This window comes from Frieseomelitta varia, unplaced genomic scaffold, assembly GCF_011392965.1.
Source record: "Frieseomelitta varia isolate USP_RPSP 00005682 unplaced genomic scaffold, Fvar_1.2 scaffold_208, whole genome shotgun sequence".
NCBI classification, from domain to species: domain Eukaryota; kingdom Metazoa; phylum Arthropoda; class Insecta; order Hymenoptera; family Apidae; genus Frieseomelitta; species Frieseomelitta varia.
Genome location: NW_025109839.1, coordinates 153,451 through 170,867, shown reverse-complemented (window position 1 = coordinate 170,867; position 17,417 = coordinate 153,451). Strand labels below are relative to the sequence as shown.

The 17,417-nt window shown below is 38.7% G+C and overlaps 1 protein-coding gene across 4 annotated transcripts; it reads right to left on the bottom strand.

Annotated features, from left to right (window-relative positions):
* Positions 1 to 130: 130 nt before the first annotated feature.
* LOC122527048 (vacuolar protein sorting-associated protein 13A-like) lies at positions 131 to 17,056 on the bottom strand. Of its 4 annotated transcripts, none has more exons than XM_043650840.1 (51): positions 16,751 to 17,056; positions 16,562 to 16,669; positions 16,333 to 16,459; positions 16,124 to 16,271; positions 15,837 to 16,048; positions 15,588 to 15,762; positions 15,036 to 15,508; positions 14,737 to 14,958; positions 14,551 to 14,663; positions 14,261 to 14,469; positions 14,020 to 14,186; positions 13,829 to 13,946; positions 13,453 to 13,749; positions 13,190 to 13,322; positions 12,895 to 13,125; positions 12,673 to 12,812; positions 12,493 to 12,590; positions 11,491 to 11,690; positions 11,223 to 11,402; positions 10,774 to 11,136; positions 10,326 to 10,709; positions 10,081 to 10,247; positions 9,757 to 10,018; positions 9,576 to 9,639; positions 8,898 to 9,235; positions 8,208 to 8,349; positions 7,839 to 8,128; positions 7,597 to 7,765; positions 6,570 to 6,761; positions 6,238 to 6,479; positions 5,898 to 6,159; positions 5,668 to 5,822; positions 5,192 to 5,394; positions 4,777 to 5,113; positions 4,504 to 4,716; positions 3,910 to 4,386; positions 3,572 to 3,841; positions 3,146 to 3,511; positions 2,885 to 3,064; positions 2,673 to 2,807; positions 2,442 to 2,593; positions 2,216 to 2,381; positions 1,935 to 2,152; positions 1,655 to 1,841; positions 1,443 to 1,571; positions 1,237 to 1,354; positions 1,033 to 1,156; positions 903 to 969; positions 667 to 812; positions 457 to 586; positions 131 to 360 (listed from the first exon to the last, which is right to left on the bottom strand). In XM_043650840.1, the coding sequence occupies exons 1-51, from the start codon at positions 16,889 to 16,891 to the stop codon at positions 220 to 222; spliced, it is 10,281 nt and encodes a 3,426-aa protein (XP_043506775.1). In that variant the 5' UTR covers positions 16,892 to 17,056; the 3' UTR covers positions 131 to 219. The 4 variants fall into 4 exon arrangements, with proteins under 4 accessions (XP_043506775.1, XP_043506776.1, XP_043506777.1 ...); XM_043650841.1 differs by having other exon boundaries at positions 460 to 586; XM_043650842.1 differs by having other exon boundaries at positions 1,935 to 2,134.
* Between the last annotated feature and the right edge of the window lie 361 nt (positions 17,057 to 17,417).

Sequence of the window (17,417 nt, the reverse complement as noted above, 5' to 3'; positions counted from 1 at the left end):
CGATATATCGCATAGAGAAATTTCTATAAACTATATGGAAGTTGAGTATAAGAAACAGAAACCATTGTACTTGTAGGTGAAATAATGTTGCTTTTAGACCATAGGTTTTCAATATAAACACAAGGAAGTATTGCGTTTGTTAGAGAATTTATTGTGCCTGACTATCTTTAAATATATATATATATATAATTATCTTTCTTTTTAGAGCGTGGATTCCAATTATACAACTTGCTTTGAACATACACTGTTCTCCATGTTCAAGATCATCGCTATGTTTATTTTCTGGCACAGCCATTCCAGAATGTCTGTCGCCTCGCTCTCCAGGTACCAGTCCACCATCGGTGACAGAGTGTCTTCGTTCTGCGGATAAAAAAAGAGAAAAAACAGAAAGTACACTCGTTACACAAGAGTATTTAAACTGGAGAATAAACTTGCATCGAGTTTGGGTACTACGACTACCTTGTTCACGTGCAAAATAAGCCTGTTGTTAACAACCGTCGGCGGCGATAGCAACTGATGAGTCTCCAAGGTCCATTTCACGTTCAAGGATCCCCAGGTGCAACCTTTCTCGATGAAGTACAACCGCCTGTGAACGAAACGTACAATTAAAAGGGGAAGCTTGCTTCTTCTCATCAACTGGAAGAAAATTGACCCTTGCATACGCACTGCAACGAAACAAGGGCTATGTGTTTCCCATCGTTTGACAAGACAGTATGCGCCCAGTACACGTCCGTCTCGATACCGGGATTCTTGTTAATTACACTTAGAAGATGCATCCCTTTTGCCTTGTGCATCGAGAATATTTCAACTCCCTGGTCGTGAGATTAAAAAAAAAAGAGTAAAATTTGTTCACGTTTTCTCAATGGGATACATATCTTTGATAAGCTTGTACAGCGTTTTACCTTGTAAGGATTGACATAACGCGGCAAGCGTATACGAGATATAAACTTATGACCTATTTCTTGTGCCCTGAAACGTGCAATTCAAATGTAGAGTTCCGCGCAACGTACACGTATTTATCAGTGTCACTACCTTTTCATAATATCCGCTATTACTTTTGAATAAGTTTTCAGAGAGGAACTTTCGGTATTAAAAAATATCGACGTTTTCTTTCCCAAAGTTCTAAGGAAATACTTCAACTCTTCTTGATGAACACCTGCGAACGTTATTGTGTGTGAATTTTAAGTTAACAAGGCAAACTACTCTTTTTTTTTTTCTTTCTTCTTTTTTACTCACTGCTAATGAAGGCAGTTACTAAGCTGCACGTTTCTAGTTCAATTTCTGTAGAAAAAGAAGTACGAATCGATGGGTTTAAGGGTGGTACGTCTTTATTCTGAATACACGATTCTTTCATCTAAAATTAAAACAGAGGAAAAAGTGTCTGCCACTTTGTCTCTATAACGAGCAATTGCAATTGTTTCTGCTGCTGCTCTTCAACGTACCTTAACTGCACGAGGTTCAATGTTGACATTAAAGACTGATACTTGAGTGGTATCCAAAGTGGAATAGCCCAACTGACACGCCACCTCGTAGCTCAATTTCTCTGCTATCTCGTCTCCGCACAAGATCAACTGGAGGATTGCAGAATAATTCGTACAATTAAAATTCATTTTCACAAAGAAATAATCTCAAACTATCTCTAATCCATACGCACTGTGTTGGAATCATAAAAATTGTCCCCCGGTGATCTGAAGTTGTAACCACACTGGTTCCCCAAGACTGTAGTGGAACGAATTAAAACGTGAAATTGTTGCATGCTTTGAATCACGTAGGAGCGTGACAGATCTGACAGAATTTCATTAGTGTCAGCTGTAATAAAGTTTCTCTGATAATATGGAAGTCTAAAATTAAAAAGGAAGAAATACACACAAGATTAGAAAAGTACATTCGTACGTTACATTCTGTGTCGAGTATATAAAATTTCTGTATTCAACCTGAATTCGGCGTGTTTCTCAGACCCTCCCTTCTCAGAGTATTCAAAGATAAATCGAACGATGTTCTTGTAATCCGCAATGTCACTGACATTGTAAATATTAGGTCTTTCCGTGTCAGCCAACAGTATTAAGCGTATGAGGATTGGAGAAATGTACACGTGTTCTATCACGTTCTGCCTCTTGGCCGCTGTCTTCTGGATCTTCTTGTATAAATGGCGCTTATGTAGTATAAATTATCGTTTCATTAATATGTCGATAAATATACGAAGGAGCATACTTACGTTGATTTTATTGGAAGGCAAAATATGGATGCTGGAAACATCTTTTCTTAGCTTCGCAGCGATAGAGTGCTTAGTTTCCGGCTTCTTTGGGATCAGATCGATCAAAGAGAGGAGGAAACCTTCTTGCAAATTTAGATCAAACTCCCTGACTATGACACAGATACTCCTGCGAAATATGTTTGACTGTAGTTACATCATTGCACAATTATCAGCAGCGATTACGTACTTGTAAACGTTGTAATTTAGTTTCCTCTGTTTCAAGCAGGTGAACTCTACGCAGTGTTTCAATTTATGATTGCCTGTGTAATTGATGATGCTCTTTTGCAAGTTTGAGTAGAGAATCACTGGAAACGTGGTATTACGAATTTGATTGTCAATCTGAAATGTCGAGTTTACAATTGTTGTTCAGTGATGCAATTAAATAACATTGATTGCAAGTGACAAGTTATGATTGTACCTGTATCCTGTGAACGTAGCCTTGCAAATACGTCAGTGACATAGATTTTCTGCAGTGTAACCAAATTCCCGGTGAATAGGTCCTTCTTAACTTCCCAAAGAACGGTTTGGTCATGTGCATTTTCACAAGATCAACCTGAAACACGTTTGTTTCTCACGGTTGAACGTGCAATTTCAGTTACGTTAATTTCAGTTTAAGAACATGATCCTTACATCGATGAAATTCTCCAGCTGCGCCTTTTTGCTAGAATGTGCATATTTGCTCTCTATCCAAGCGCTCAACTCCAAGGACAAACTCTTCCACCTTTTGTCGAAATAAAGCTCCCAATGAGCTGCAGAGTCTGTTACATTGGCATATACTAATTCTTTTAGAATTTCGTTAGTTTTTGTCATCTACAAATTGATTGTATCATTTTATCATTTTAATTCACTTCTTATATACTTACAATATGATATTGTATAGTATATACTCACAATGCTGATTCCAACACCAGCAAAAGAAAGAAATATTTCCCTCTTGCTGGGCTCGGGGTCCACTATACTTTTCGCCTTTAAGAAGACACTCTCCTGTTGGGTGAACAGCAAGATCCTCTGATTTCCCTCCATGTAACTGACCCAGTAGACTATAGTCTTCTTTTCCTGCGCGTTTTTCAACATCGGTGACTTTGCGTCGCTGTTGCAATCGTTGCTGCTGCCCTCGTCGTTGAAACTTCCAGATTTACTTTCCAGCCAAATCAGTTTGTTGTTTGGTGATTTAGACGAGGAGGCGGAGGTGGACAACACTTTGTTGTTGGAGTTGTCGACGATTACGAGTGGTATGACTTCTTGTCCGTATCCGTCCTGAAAATGAAACGAATCGTCGCACACGTTGCACGTTCTTTGACGCGACTCGTTACTCACCCTCTCGAATCTTGCGTTGTAACCGGTCTTTTTATTGTTGTACACGTTCCAAACGAGCTCTCTGGGCTTCGTTGGATCGTCCCACGTGTACAACAGACTTTGGAACGGATTTATCAGAACCACCTGGCCCAGATTGCACTGGCTGATCTTTAAAAACAGATCGTCGCAGAAGTTGTCTATCCTCACGGGTATATCTCCCGCCGTGTACTTTTGAAACGTGACGTGGTACGGTGAATTGACGCCACCTTTGATCTCCACGCTGACTGCCGACTGTGTACAAGTACAAATTGTTTTACAATTTTGAAATCTCTTTGCGTACAGTGTATTCGACTACTCACTCCGTTGTCCATTCTTAACACTGTCTTCCCCTGGTGCGTGATGCTGAAATGTTGCGACACCAACTGGCTGTTCCTCCATTTGATCCTCATCCTCATCGATTCCGTGACCGGCCAGAACGGTATGGTTTGACCAGCGAGCAGATCGTTCCACAAGTCCGCCTGATCGTTCTCCTCCATGAACCTGAGCGTTCTCTTCATCTTGTTGGTGATGTAGAAGTAGGGGAGGAACGTGATGATTTTGGTGAAGTTGGGGGAGAGACGGGAACTCTCGATCTCTGTCAAGATCCTGTACTTTCTACCACGTTCTGTGTCCTTGCAAACGATCAGAGACATGGACGTGATCCCCTCCAGTCCAAAGGGCAAGGACCATTCAGACTGATGAGCTCTCAATCTGACTGTACTTTTCTTATTGTTCTTCTGAGAGAACACCATCAATTCTTCCTCTGGAATTTCATTGACTACGTGGGACTGACATTCCTGAGAACATTAAGTCTTGATATTATTAAATTTAACATGAATATGAAATGTTTGAATGTAAGTATTGCAGTTGCAGAATTTGGAAATAAGTTCAATTACTCAGCTAAATTCAATCACCTTGATGAACAAAGGCAATCCGGATTTGTTTATCATCCAATATTGTGACTGTATGACAATGTGCCAGCTTGTGATTTTGCACAGTTCTATGCACAGTAGAAACGGTTTCGTCGACTCCAGTTCGCCGTCCGCGTTCATCACGACGAACTTCTTCTCCAGGCTCGTGTACAGTTTCGTCGTTCCGCTCCAGTACACGCCCATGTAATTCTGCACCTACAGAGGTGAGAGTTAACTTTGAATCAGTTCCAACGTCACGCGTACAGTACATACTACCTTGAAGACGAACTGGATGTCCGTGTTGCAGTTCAACGAGTGCACGTTTATCCTCTCCCCGGGCTCGATCTTCACCTCGTAGCTGATCGCTGGTATATGAACGTCAATAACGAACGGTAGCTGATTGTTGAAGCTAAAAGGAGGATGGATGCTTATTAAGTAATTCGGCACTTGGCAGCTCGACCTCGTGGTTACTGGTATCTCGTTACAGGATACTTTCACGTAAAACACGGAATTACTTTCGTCGTCCTTCATTTTGCAACACACGTCCTTGATCACGTTCGTCGTTGCGCTCAGTTCTTTCCAATAAATTCCCTCCTCGCTCACCTGGTACTTTCTGGGGGGGAAAAAAATAAGAAATGTTCTCCTCTTGCAAAGTTCTTTTTCACTTGTTAATATTTTGTTTTCTACTCACTCTAAATATGCAGGCAGTATGTATACAGGGAAGTGGTAAGCTATGTATAGAGGAACACTGTAAGTGGAATCGGGCTCGATGATTGTCATCCTGATGTTGTCGTCGAAAGGATTCGTGGGCTTGCCAGTGCACGTCAGCCCCAGTTTGTCCAGCAGCGACTTTTTGTAGTAGAGGCCCAGCGCGTAGGATGTTTCGTTTCGAAACTATAATAAAGGATGTTCTTAATAATTACGTTAATGTAAATTCTTAATAGTTCTTAACGTCAGAACTACCAAAGTGATCAAAACGATCAATTCATAACTTTTGTTATAACACTTTCTAGACAGTGAGACAGTGTATCTTTGAAGACAATTTCTCGTTTATAAAGTTCCTCTACTTTTTTCTCTTCAGTGTCTCTGATGGAAATTTTATTGCTTCATTGGTCGGTAATTCTAGCGTTAACGTCCGAGACAAACAAAAAAAATCAAACGCTTTACCAGCAGAGGTGATCGCACGGTGATCGAGCGGTACAAATAATTGTTAATGGTAGCCTCTATGACCAAATGATAGCGGACTTCGTGTCTAATGGGTCGCAGCGGGATCAAATTGCAACCCTGCCTCTTGGGACAATACACCAGCACATCTTCAAATTCTACAAATTGCAACAATTGCAATGGACCAAGTTTCGTTTCAGGAAAAGAAAGAAAATATTTCCAACTGAGGATACCTTTGAAAACGATTCGCAAGACCTCACCGGTGATGGTCTTGTACACACCGATCGAGGAGTCCTCATCGAATATCTCCTGCATTGGCACCGACTGACTCTGCAGACTAGCATCTGGATCGGCAAAGTCCATCTCGTTGTCAACCAGCCGGGGACTTGCATGTCCGGAGTGAGCCTCCGCTTCTGGACTGCTGGGAATGCTCGCTGGTGGACTAACGTCGTGATAGTCTTGGCTGGCAATAACTCGAGTGGCGTTCTCGTCATCCTAAAAGAAACCAAAACAAATGAACATAAAAGACGCAATGTGTCCGTCTAATCTGTGAAAATAATAATTTCAACTGACCTCGTCTGGGACAAGAAGCTCTATCCGACTCTCGTGACCGATGTCGTTTTGAAGGTTCAGTTTTTTCATGCCTGTGGGCATGGTCGGTATCCCGCTGGCAGCCTGTTGAAACGCACTGGCGATGATGTCCATCACGATGATCGAATTGGGTGTGATCACCACGTTGAGCTTCTCCTCCGCTGATACGACGATGTACACAGCTATGTCGTTGGACTTTATCGACTCACGGCCAAGCGGACCAACTGGCGATTAAAAATCTATCGTGAGAACGAACGTCTGATCTAAATTCTAATTGATGAGGCGAAATTGTTGCACAGAACGCAGATCCTTACAAGAGTCCACGTTACACTCCGGCGTCAATTCTAGTCCCTCGTCCTCGTTCGTACTGCTGTCGTCGCTGTCGCTCTCCTCGTCCCCGCTGCTGTTGCTATTGAACAAATAGTTGGAAGTTCTGCTCAACTTCTTCTGCCCTTCCTCGTCGTCCGTGTCGGAGTCTTCCTCGTACGTCGAATACATTTCTGTTTCTGCAAAGCGACATCGTGGTGTTTAACTTGTCTCGCTCTCTCTTGATAATTAATTAATTAAATACACTGTACGTGGACAAAATTGTGAGACACTTTGCAGTCGAAATTATTGGTACAAAAGTTTATACACGTTGTAGACAAATCAAAGTTGTGTAATTTTAATTGATATTTCCATAAATTAAACGAATACTCAATTTAATACTTAGATTAACTTAAGTTAATTTAACAAGCATTAACAGTTTAACAAATTCTTAATTTAAACAGAAATAATACAACTTTGCTTAATCATATTTATCAATATAATTCACTTAATTATATCAATTATACCATAAAATTATAAGACAACGACAACAAAGAAAACAAAAATTACTACAAGTCTTCATATAATTACACAAAATTTTAGAGTGTCTTTTGATGTTAACAGTGGGTTGATACTCGTTTATTTTATACAACTCGGATCATTCAAGTTGTAGGCTTTTTCTGAATAATTCTTTTTACATAATATTGATCTAAATTCCTCTAGGCAAACAAAGTTGCTTTTTCTAATTCTTGAATGTTATTGCATTGCTTTCCAGCTTTGTACATTGTCCTGCTAAGTTTTTCCCTATACATTCTACGAAGACTACTTTTGTTTTCTTTGTTTTTTTATAATTTTTTTCCACGTGAAATTGTATTACTTTTCTTTAAATTAAGAACTTGCTGAAATACTCATTCAATATGTGGAAGTGTCAATTAAAATTAGACTTAACTCTGATTTGCAAGTATGTACAAACGAAAATCTTTGTACCAGTGGTTTTACAATTTTCTCCACCAGTAGTATGTAATCTTCACGTACCGCTTGACTTTGTTACGTTCAAGTGGTCCGGGTTTATGAAGACCATGTCCGTGACATCCTGATCGGTATTTCTAAGATTCTTTTTCTTCACTTTCAAGGCATCCTGTTTTATGTGCTGGCACGAATCGGTCGGGTTCGAATTCACCAGGAACGCCTCACCGTGGCGCATCTGGTAGAACGTGTGAGTGAAAACATAAGAATTCGTTGCACGCTCGACACCTATTATAGGTGAGAGTACCTACTTTTATCGTCAACTCCCACGACTTGTAACTCGCGTCGTCCTCCGAGCACAAATCGATCAGAGGTTCCCAATTTTTGTAATCCATGTTGTAACAGAACGCGTGGAGCTTCACGCTTGACTCCAGATCAAAAGACAGCCAATCGTTCACGGAGGCTGTGATCACGCTCTCCACCTTTATGACAGGAAACCGTTCCATCGAATATTCTATCTCCAACAGCAGGCACAGTATCACCGGTTTCAAGTTGAGCGTCAGCACGCGGTCATTGTCTTCGCAGATCAAGTGTGAATCATCTGTAAAGTATTACAATCTGTAAGAATTATGTTATGTTCTTTATAAGAATCCCGTCAGATGATGGGAATCTTAACTCACCGTTGTGCAACTTTTTGTATGGTATGTTCGAAATTTTCTTTGGCGTCCACAGATTACTGTGCATGTTGAAGTCCTGAGCTGCGAACCTATCCTCCAACTTCACGTTGATACTGTCTGCAAAGCTTGTAGCTTCGTTCAGTATCTAAAATAATGCATAATGCACATGTTATACATTATAATATATTACATGCAATATACAATATATAATATATTATAATATATACACAATAATTTTGTATTATAACATAATATATTATATATTATAATATAGTTACAAACTACATATATAATAAAACTATATAACTATATAATTATAAACTATAATATATTATATGTTATACTAATATATATTATAATATAGTTACAGACTATAATATAATATATTATATATTATATTACAATACAAAATTATTGTGTACATAAATTCACATACAATTTCAATTTCAGTTATAGTTTATTGATACTAGAACTACCGACGACTAAACCATAAAATTTCCATCACTGAAGTTAAAGTGGAAAAATGGAGAAGCTTCGCAATAACAATAACTTGCACAAACTTTCATTTATACATTCTAAAATTTCCAATGAAAATTACAAACTGGTCATTTTCACCATTTCTTTTTCCTTTTTCTTTTGGTAGTTCTAGTGTCAAGCTTTCGGCAAATTGTTGTAACAATTTGTGACACTTGCGTTAATGAACGTATGCATGATCTCCGCAGAGAGGTGAACGTCAATTTTGTTCACAGCGACGGTATAATTGACGTTGAACTCGGGCGCCTCCTCCCTTCTGCAGATTTCGACGTCGCACGGCCGTAGTAACCAAAAGGGGACATGGTGCGAGTAGTTCCCCTGTTTCTTCGACTTGGCACGGACGTCGCTGAGCGTGTAAATGATCGACGACGAACAATTGTGTCTGCTGCTCTCGATCGACACCTCCGCTTGCAGCAGGATCACGTGCGCGTTGCTCGCCCTCAGGTTCCCAAAAAGCAAGATCTCTGGCTTGTGTATCCTCACGGACACCGAGGCATCTACATCAAAGGCACAAAGTGCTTCTTTTAAACAATTTGTTTCTACATGAAAAATGACCAAAAATTGTACCAAATTGAAGAGAAGTACTGGTACAGGGTGGCCACTGAAAAACTGAAGGGTTTGAAAAAGGTCACAACTTGTTCATTTTCAGTCTTTTTGATACTGAAAGAAAAAAAAAATCCCTTAATTACATCTCCAAATAAAATAAAAAAAAATTGAAGAAACATGTGTTTGTAAAAGTTATTTTTGTTTTGTATCGTTCAGTCTTTCAGTGACCACTTCTGTACCAGTAATAACAAAAAGCATCATTACTCTGTAATATGAGATATGCATAAATACCTGGCTCCTCTGTGAAATATTGCGCATATTTTAGTTTACTTTTATCCGTAGTAACGTCTTTGTTCTTGATTTGAAACAAATATGCATTGCAAGCGTTTATATATATATAAGTTACTTTACAAAGTAACAGAAACTTGCTCGCACGACAAGATTGAAAGATTGGCGGTCTCGGTTCACTTACTGTCGCGGAGTTGTTATTCTCATATCCGTGATTAACGATCCCTTCGTCGACTTGGTCGCCAGGGAAGGAGTCCATGACGTACCGGATCAGATGCAACACGAACGGCACCGACAGGTTCACCCTCACCTCCTGGATAAGCGCGTCGTAGCATTTCTCTCCGGCTGGCGTGCGAGTGTATGTGACGTCGACGATGGGAGACATCGAGATGGATATGCAAGACTCAGGCTGCATGCCGATTTGTCTCGCTGGTGACTGGATTATTCTACAATAATGAAACGACGGTGTTGTAAAAACGAAGGACACGACAAACAGAAAGCTACCAACTTTCTTATAGTCTGAGAGTCCTTTCGAGTGTCTTGCAGCAGGCAGCTTTGAAGCGACAGTTTCATTTTCAGGCTCTTGTCGCTGTAAAACGCGTACGTGTTGATCACCTCGCCAAACGTTAGCCTGCACAGGCCGCGATTCAAGTCTCGAACCGGTGAGCTCAACACCTGAATAGTATATCGAAAAGACGTATAATAAATTCCAACTAGAACAACAGAATAGAAGGAGGAATATTGACGAGCTACCTCCTCCGAGTCCAGAAACAGATTCAACTGCAATCCTTCCAGGCTTAGTTTCGCATTAACCTCGCACACAGAGTTTTCATTCTGCGTGAGGAAATCCTCCAGCTTCCTCACCATTGCGTCCTCGTTGTTGATCCTCTTCAATCGGTCCGCCATTGCAGACTGTGTCTCGTTGAGATACGTGTCCTTGAACAGAATGATCTTGGAGATATTGTCCTTCCACACCAGTATGCTAGACTTTAGATCTTTCTGGCTCAGATTCACGTATACAAAATCCATGGTGCCTTGCACGTTAAACAGACCACAAGTCTGAAACTCCATTGCGCTACGATACTCGGTTTTTCTCTTGATGTCGAAATGTACGTGCACCGGCTCGACAATCGGTTCCTGCAAGTGAAACGCGTTGAATGAAATTAGCTTATAAATGTCATCCTGAACTGTTAAGTCTCACTTGAATCTCCAAATCGCGGCTAAGCGTCATGATTGCCCTGGACACGGTCACGTTGTTCAATTTTATCAAGATATTGTCGATCGTTATCTGGTTCGTGTCACCACCGGACGTGGTTTTAACGCTCTGCGTCGACTGGTCGATCTTCTTGAAGAAATTCTCCACCGACAGTACGCCTGTGTTCAATACCAACAGACTCGGTACTTCCTTACGCTGCGGTAGTAAAAATACCGGGCCTTGGATGTCGATGAACATGTGCAGCTTCGTCGCGCTTCTCTTGAACGCCTCGAATCCACCGGCGAGTTTCTCGGTCAGGTACTCTCTCAATCGTAGGATGTGCGTGGAGGCGAATGGCGCTAGAAAATACTGCGACGCCATATAATACACCAACACTGCGTATCGTGTAAATTAAAATAACAACAATAATAATAATAATGACGCGAAGTCAGTACCTTCAGGTCGTACAGAATTTTGCAAGTGAGCACGCAGTTCATTCTTCCTACGGAAAGCTTGAACGTCCCGTCCGACATCACGTCGTCCTGCTTTGTGTCGATGTCCGAACATTTGTATAATTTTGGCATGTGTCTCACGTACTTCAAGTCGAGAACCCTGTCCTCTTCCGTGGTTAAAATCTTGCAACGATGAAATTTCACGTTTGAGGACATGATTTGATTAACAATAATAGGTTCAGCTCGAAGGTCCGTTCAATTTGAAGTTTACCTTTGAGTAAAGCGTGTCCTCGTTCAGATCTTCAATCGACAGGTGTCTAAGGTGCGCGCGTAATACCATCCTTTCGTTGGCGTTGTAAATGCAATCGTTCTCCAATCCCAAGATCTGTATTTCTATCAAGTCGAGGTCCTTGTCGCAAAATCGCACAACGAGGGCGCTAAGTCGAGCAGAATAATTCAACTTGATGGCGCCTGAAAGAAAAAAAGAAAACAAATGAAGCGTTAGGAGGATAGATAATAAATATACTATAATATTACAATATTTAAATATACTATAAATATACTATATGCTATATTTAAATATACTATTTAATATATAATATTTAAATATTATATATTAAATAGTAAATAAATTAATTAATTTAATAATTTATATAATTTAATAATTTATATTTATATATAAATTATATAATAAATAAATTAATTATATTATTATATATTATAATATATAGTAAACTATAATATTAAATATATAATAAATTATATTTTTATATTATAATAATTATATTATAGTTTAATTATAGTTTATATAATAAACTATATTATAGTTTTAATTATAGTTTATATAACAAACTATATTATTATGTAGTAAATAAATAATTTAATAAATTATATTTATATAATAATTTATTTACTATTTAATATATAATATTTATTATATATTAAATAGTAAATAAATTAAATATATTATTTAATATATAATATTTAAATATTTAAATATACTTTACTATATACTATACTTAAATATTATAATATACTATAATATTTTAATACTATATTTATAATAAAAATATACTATAATATTATAATATTATAATTTCTTATTAATGGTAATATTATATAATACTAATTATATAATACTAATAATATTATGATCTCTTTACCAGGTGGGATTCTTATTAATAGTAATATTGATAATATTACATATATTATAATTAATATTACTATAATGTTAATTTTATTATAACTGATAATAATATTATAATCTCTTTACCAGGTGGGATAGGTGGATCATCCTCTTTCGCTTTCCAATGTGCAATTCTGTGGCACATGCTCTCCATGAAACTGAGGAGATTGTTGTTTTCAAAAATGCTAAAAATGAAGAATGTAGTCTGTCGTACAAATTTTCTCTCATCACTTGTCATAATGACATGGATAGTACAACTATACATACTTAACTAAATTGTACCAGTATTTCCGAATTTTCAACAGCGCAGGTCTATATAAATTTATGTTAACATTCAATATATTTACAACGAGAGATCGTTCGATACTTTTGAAGTGGGATTTGAAGTCAGGGCAGTTTGATTTGACCTAAAAAAAAAAAAAAGAAATGCATTAGCTATGGAAACAAAAAAGGAGAGACAAATTTTAAGTCTATTCACGCTCAGAATACCTTTCGATACGATAAAACAAAAACTTCGTGCGGTTCTTCGGTGGATATTAGTTCCAAATATGAGCCAGTTACCCCGGCGTTTGTTTTATCTACCAAAAGAATGGATCCTATGCCAAATTGCACGGCTGGTCCGTACTGCATTATCGCGGTTTCACAGTACAAAGCGTGCAGTCTCAAGTTCAAATAAGGCTCCTCTCTTCCATAATGGATAATTCCCAAATGAACAGACAACTAGACATTCGAGAGCACATTGGAAAACTGAGATTTTAAACAAGTGACAGAAGGAAAAATATACCTCTCCAATAGCGAATCTCAACAAGAAATTGATGTGATTATACGGGGACACGTTGTCGTCAAATCCAGACAAGCTTATAGTCTTTGACAGCAATTCCAAATCCTCTTCACTGACCTCGGAGGACACGACGCTTCTGTCGCATGAAACAAAAAAGGAATTTTCACATGCACAGAGTTCGTTCAACGATAGAACAACGGCAGCTTATCGAAATATCAAAGGCTAGGTTAGATTTTGTACTTTAATGTTTAGTCTTACTTCGTTACCTATCGAGTTTTTGAACGTGACTCGTCAGAAGTTCCTTGGTCACGTGCGTAATCTTGTTTTGTATCATCTCGATCGACGATAGGCACACGCTACGTTGCACACCTCTGAGCTCTCTTATCGACGTGAAGATCTGGTCCGGATCTTTCTTACAAGCATACTGTTTCAAATCGCCTTCATACTTCTCCACGCTCTGTTGGTACGCCAATGTTAGCAAGTTGAGGAAATGAACGATCAGTCGTATCTTGTTCTCTGATAAATTGACCTTGATACTCGAAATGGAAACGTTGACCTTGATTCTGAAAAAAAAAAAGTAACAAGATGTAGTTTACAGATGAGCCTAAAGACTTCACGCGTCCAAACAAAGTTGGGAAGAACCTTGGTAACTGATGATACTCTGGCTTTATACTGCATGAAATGGTCGTAGTTGCTTGTATCTTTGGTAAAAAGTGATACTCGGAATCTTTCTTCTTTCTGACTGATCTCCAATCGTCCCCTGCAACAAAATATTTTAGACAAACGTGCACCGTTGGAGCCTTAGAAGAATATGATTGAAAAGTAGATAGTACCTGAATGACAAAATAGAATTTGCGCGCCAGAAAACTCGACGTGTATTCTATCGTAAAGTAATTCCTCCAACTCCATGAGCGTCGCGTCTTCGAGTTGCAAATTGACAGCCTGTAGCTCGTTGGACAAAGTCACATTACCAAAATCCACGATAAGAATGTGTCCACCTCTAAAAACCCCTTCCCGTTATTTCCATACTCGAGCAAACTTGAGAATGTATTAACTTTTCGCATTGTTACTCACTTCTGTATCGATCCGTGCTCAGGAAACACGATATACGGCCCTTTAACGTCCACTTTGAAATTAATCCGAAGCGTTTGAGACATAATATGATCTACCAACACCAAACAATTCCTTCTCGCGTATTTGTACAATTTGTACGCCCACAGAATTGTCGTTTGCATGTTCGAGTCATCAAGCTTGAAGAATTGAACGATCTCTGTCATGGCGTGCTAAAATTTAATAAGGTATCATTTTTTGGTGAATAAATTGATACTTCTAAGTACACGCTTGTCTTATAACGTTATTATTACATGGTAGTAAGTCACTTCTATAGCTTCCAGCTTTATGGACACGTCGAACGTCGGATCCACGTTTTCTCTGTTCTTCTCAAAATCTATTGCCAAAAAGTTACTCGAAACATTTCCTGTAAAGATAGCAAGGTGACAGTATGAAAATTGACAAAAAACGAGCTGTGACCTTTAATCAATTCAAAATACCTGTTAAAACATTGTCGACCGTGATTAGCGGCACTAAATCACCTTCAGCGGAGACACCCTCGATCACGAAACTCTCGGCTCTTGCAGACACTTTGAATGCAGACAACAGAGGTTGTATCTCCACGCTCGTCAAGAGTTGGGTTACAGTTACGACAAGAATTTCTCTGTCATGGCTGAAGAGGCTCAAACAGCAGTTTGCTAAAGTAAAATTGAATTTGTAATCTGTAACAGAATATAAAGAATTATCCTCTTGTTATTATTCGTGTGTCCATATAAACAGAAAGTGAATTCAACTGTACCAATTGGCTGAGGTAGTTTCTCCAATTTTATCCTCCTTCCTGAATCGTTGCTAATATAATGCAACGATGCTTTAATCTTTTGCTCATCAGTATCGTTAATTTGCGCCTGTTTAATCAAAGTTGCATTTCCTGCCACACTTTCTACTGAAATATCGGTATTCATGTTTTGACGTTTCTCCTCGATAGTTTTATTTTTCAATTCCTGCTTAGCATGCTCTCTAGCTATTACCATGTTCAATATAGTCAGGCAATCTTCGTACTTTTGCAAGTCCAGCTTTAGCTCTGTATCGTTTGGCCGAAGCAAATTCTGCAGGCATGCTTCTTTGTACTTCCTGTAGTTCTTTCTGTGCTCAATGATTCTCGCCCATGTGTAGGGCCTCACATTGTTATCTAAAATAGAGTTATAAGCATACTTCCACCAAGCTGATGGATTTTCCTTGACGTCGTCGCTCGGACGATATCTTACATACGGTCTGAAATAACGTAGAAATATAAATAAAATCAACTAAAAAAAAAAAGAAAAGAAAGGAAATAAACGATCAATACACATACTTGTTGATTATCGCGCGTAATACTGAATTATAAAGATGACAGAAAGTAATATATTGCACTTTAGAAACTTGCATTGCCACGTCGTGAAGCACAATGTCGACCAACATGCGAGATGTTTGTGTCTCATTTCCTTTATGTATAATTACTTTGATCTTCGCGGTAAATGGCTTTAACACTACAACGGAACATTTCTGCTTAATTTATTCGCATTTAAGTGTGAAATTACGTTTACAAACAAATGTCACTTACAAAACTGAAACTCTTTGTTCTTCATGCCAAAAGTTTGCAAAGCTCTGTGCATTGTAGTTTTCCATGCCAGGAGGCTGGACATGTCCCAATCACACCTTGTGCTTGCAAGAGCAGACTCTGAATCATGGTCCATGTATATGCTCAAGGACTCTGCTCTTATTAATTGATAAATTGTATTTGAATTACTACCACAAACGCCAGGTTTCCATTTACTGCAATTTCATAATGTGGTGGAAACACAGTTGTAGCAAAGAAAATTAAACATCTACAGGAAATTGAATGTCTACCTATTTGTAGTCATGACTGATATACTTTGAATACAGATGCCGCAAGCGCATAGAGACCCATTTAGCTTTTCCTCATACCTAATATGTACATTATTTATACTAATTTGGAAGTTTTTTGTCACAGATGCCAGTAAATTATCAAACAACTCTGAAATTAATCGCAGAATTAGCTGTTTTGCACGTTTGATTCGTACGTCTATAAAAATCACCTGCTTTAAACGCTTCGTCTTCCTTTAAATCCTCTAATATTTTCCTTTTCTCTGCCCTCAACAATTTCTTTTGTACTTCTGCGTCGTACGGGCCATAAGCAGCAGGCACGGCTACTACATAAACATCCTTTAAAAGAAATCAACACATTGCACCTGAATTATCTGCCATTTGACATCAACTTGCAAATATTACACACTTGTTGTACAATTTGTATACTGAGTCTTTTACCTCGATGCAGAGGATAATCGGTTGAGAAAATAGTCCAGACCATGGTATCTTTAAAACGATTCTCCCTATCAGACCAACCTCCACTTTAATGGGCAAACCAAGTTGATACTGCGAACCAGAAGTGGTGTACGTTACATTTGCATCTCGTTTCGTTACCTTGTAAAGCGTGTGAAACAAAAGTTTGCTTACCAATGCCTCAGGCTTTAGCTTGAGATCGGTAAGGCAAGTATCGCCAGAGAAGATACCAACGTTGAACTGTTCGGTATCCAAATCCTCGATGTACTTGCCCAGAAGCCGATTCAAGAACGCCGCGATGGCACCTTCGAACATTGTTCCGCATTTAATTTGAATCTGTTGTGTTGTTTACCTGCTCGCATCCGACGCAACACGGGCTTCTACATTTACGGGCTCATCTCATAACCTTAAGAAATTCGTAAAATAAACGCCGTCATGCGCGAGACCTGGAGATTTTATTGATCCCGTTTTCTCGCGATTCTCGGGATTCCGAGGCTTCGAATGGAACATTCACGTGCAGCTGTCTCCACCTACTCGAAAAATTATCCCCGGAGGACCTACCCTTTATCAAGCGATCTTTGCACGAAATTCGCGCGTTATGTACGAAATTTTTATTTTCACAAAAGTGTTTCTTGTAATAAAAATATTATCTTGCAGAAATATATTCTCTCCGTTTCAGTCGAAAGTGCAACGAGAATAAAAGGAACGAGACAACGAACGAAAAAGAAAACATTCTGGAATCATTAAAAGACACGAGGTTTTTCAAAGCGTTCTGTTTGTATTTTTCGTGTGTGGCATAAATTATCAAGGTTACAAAAAAAAAAAATAAAGAAAGAAAAGG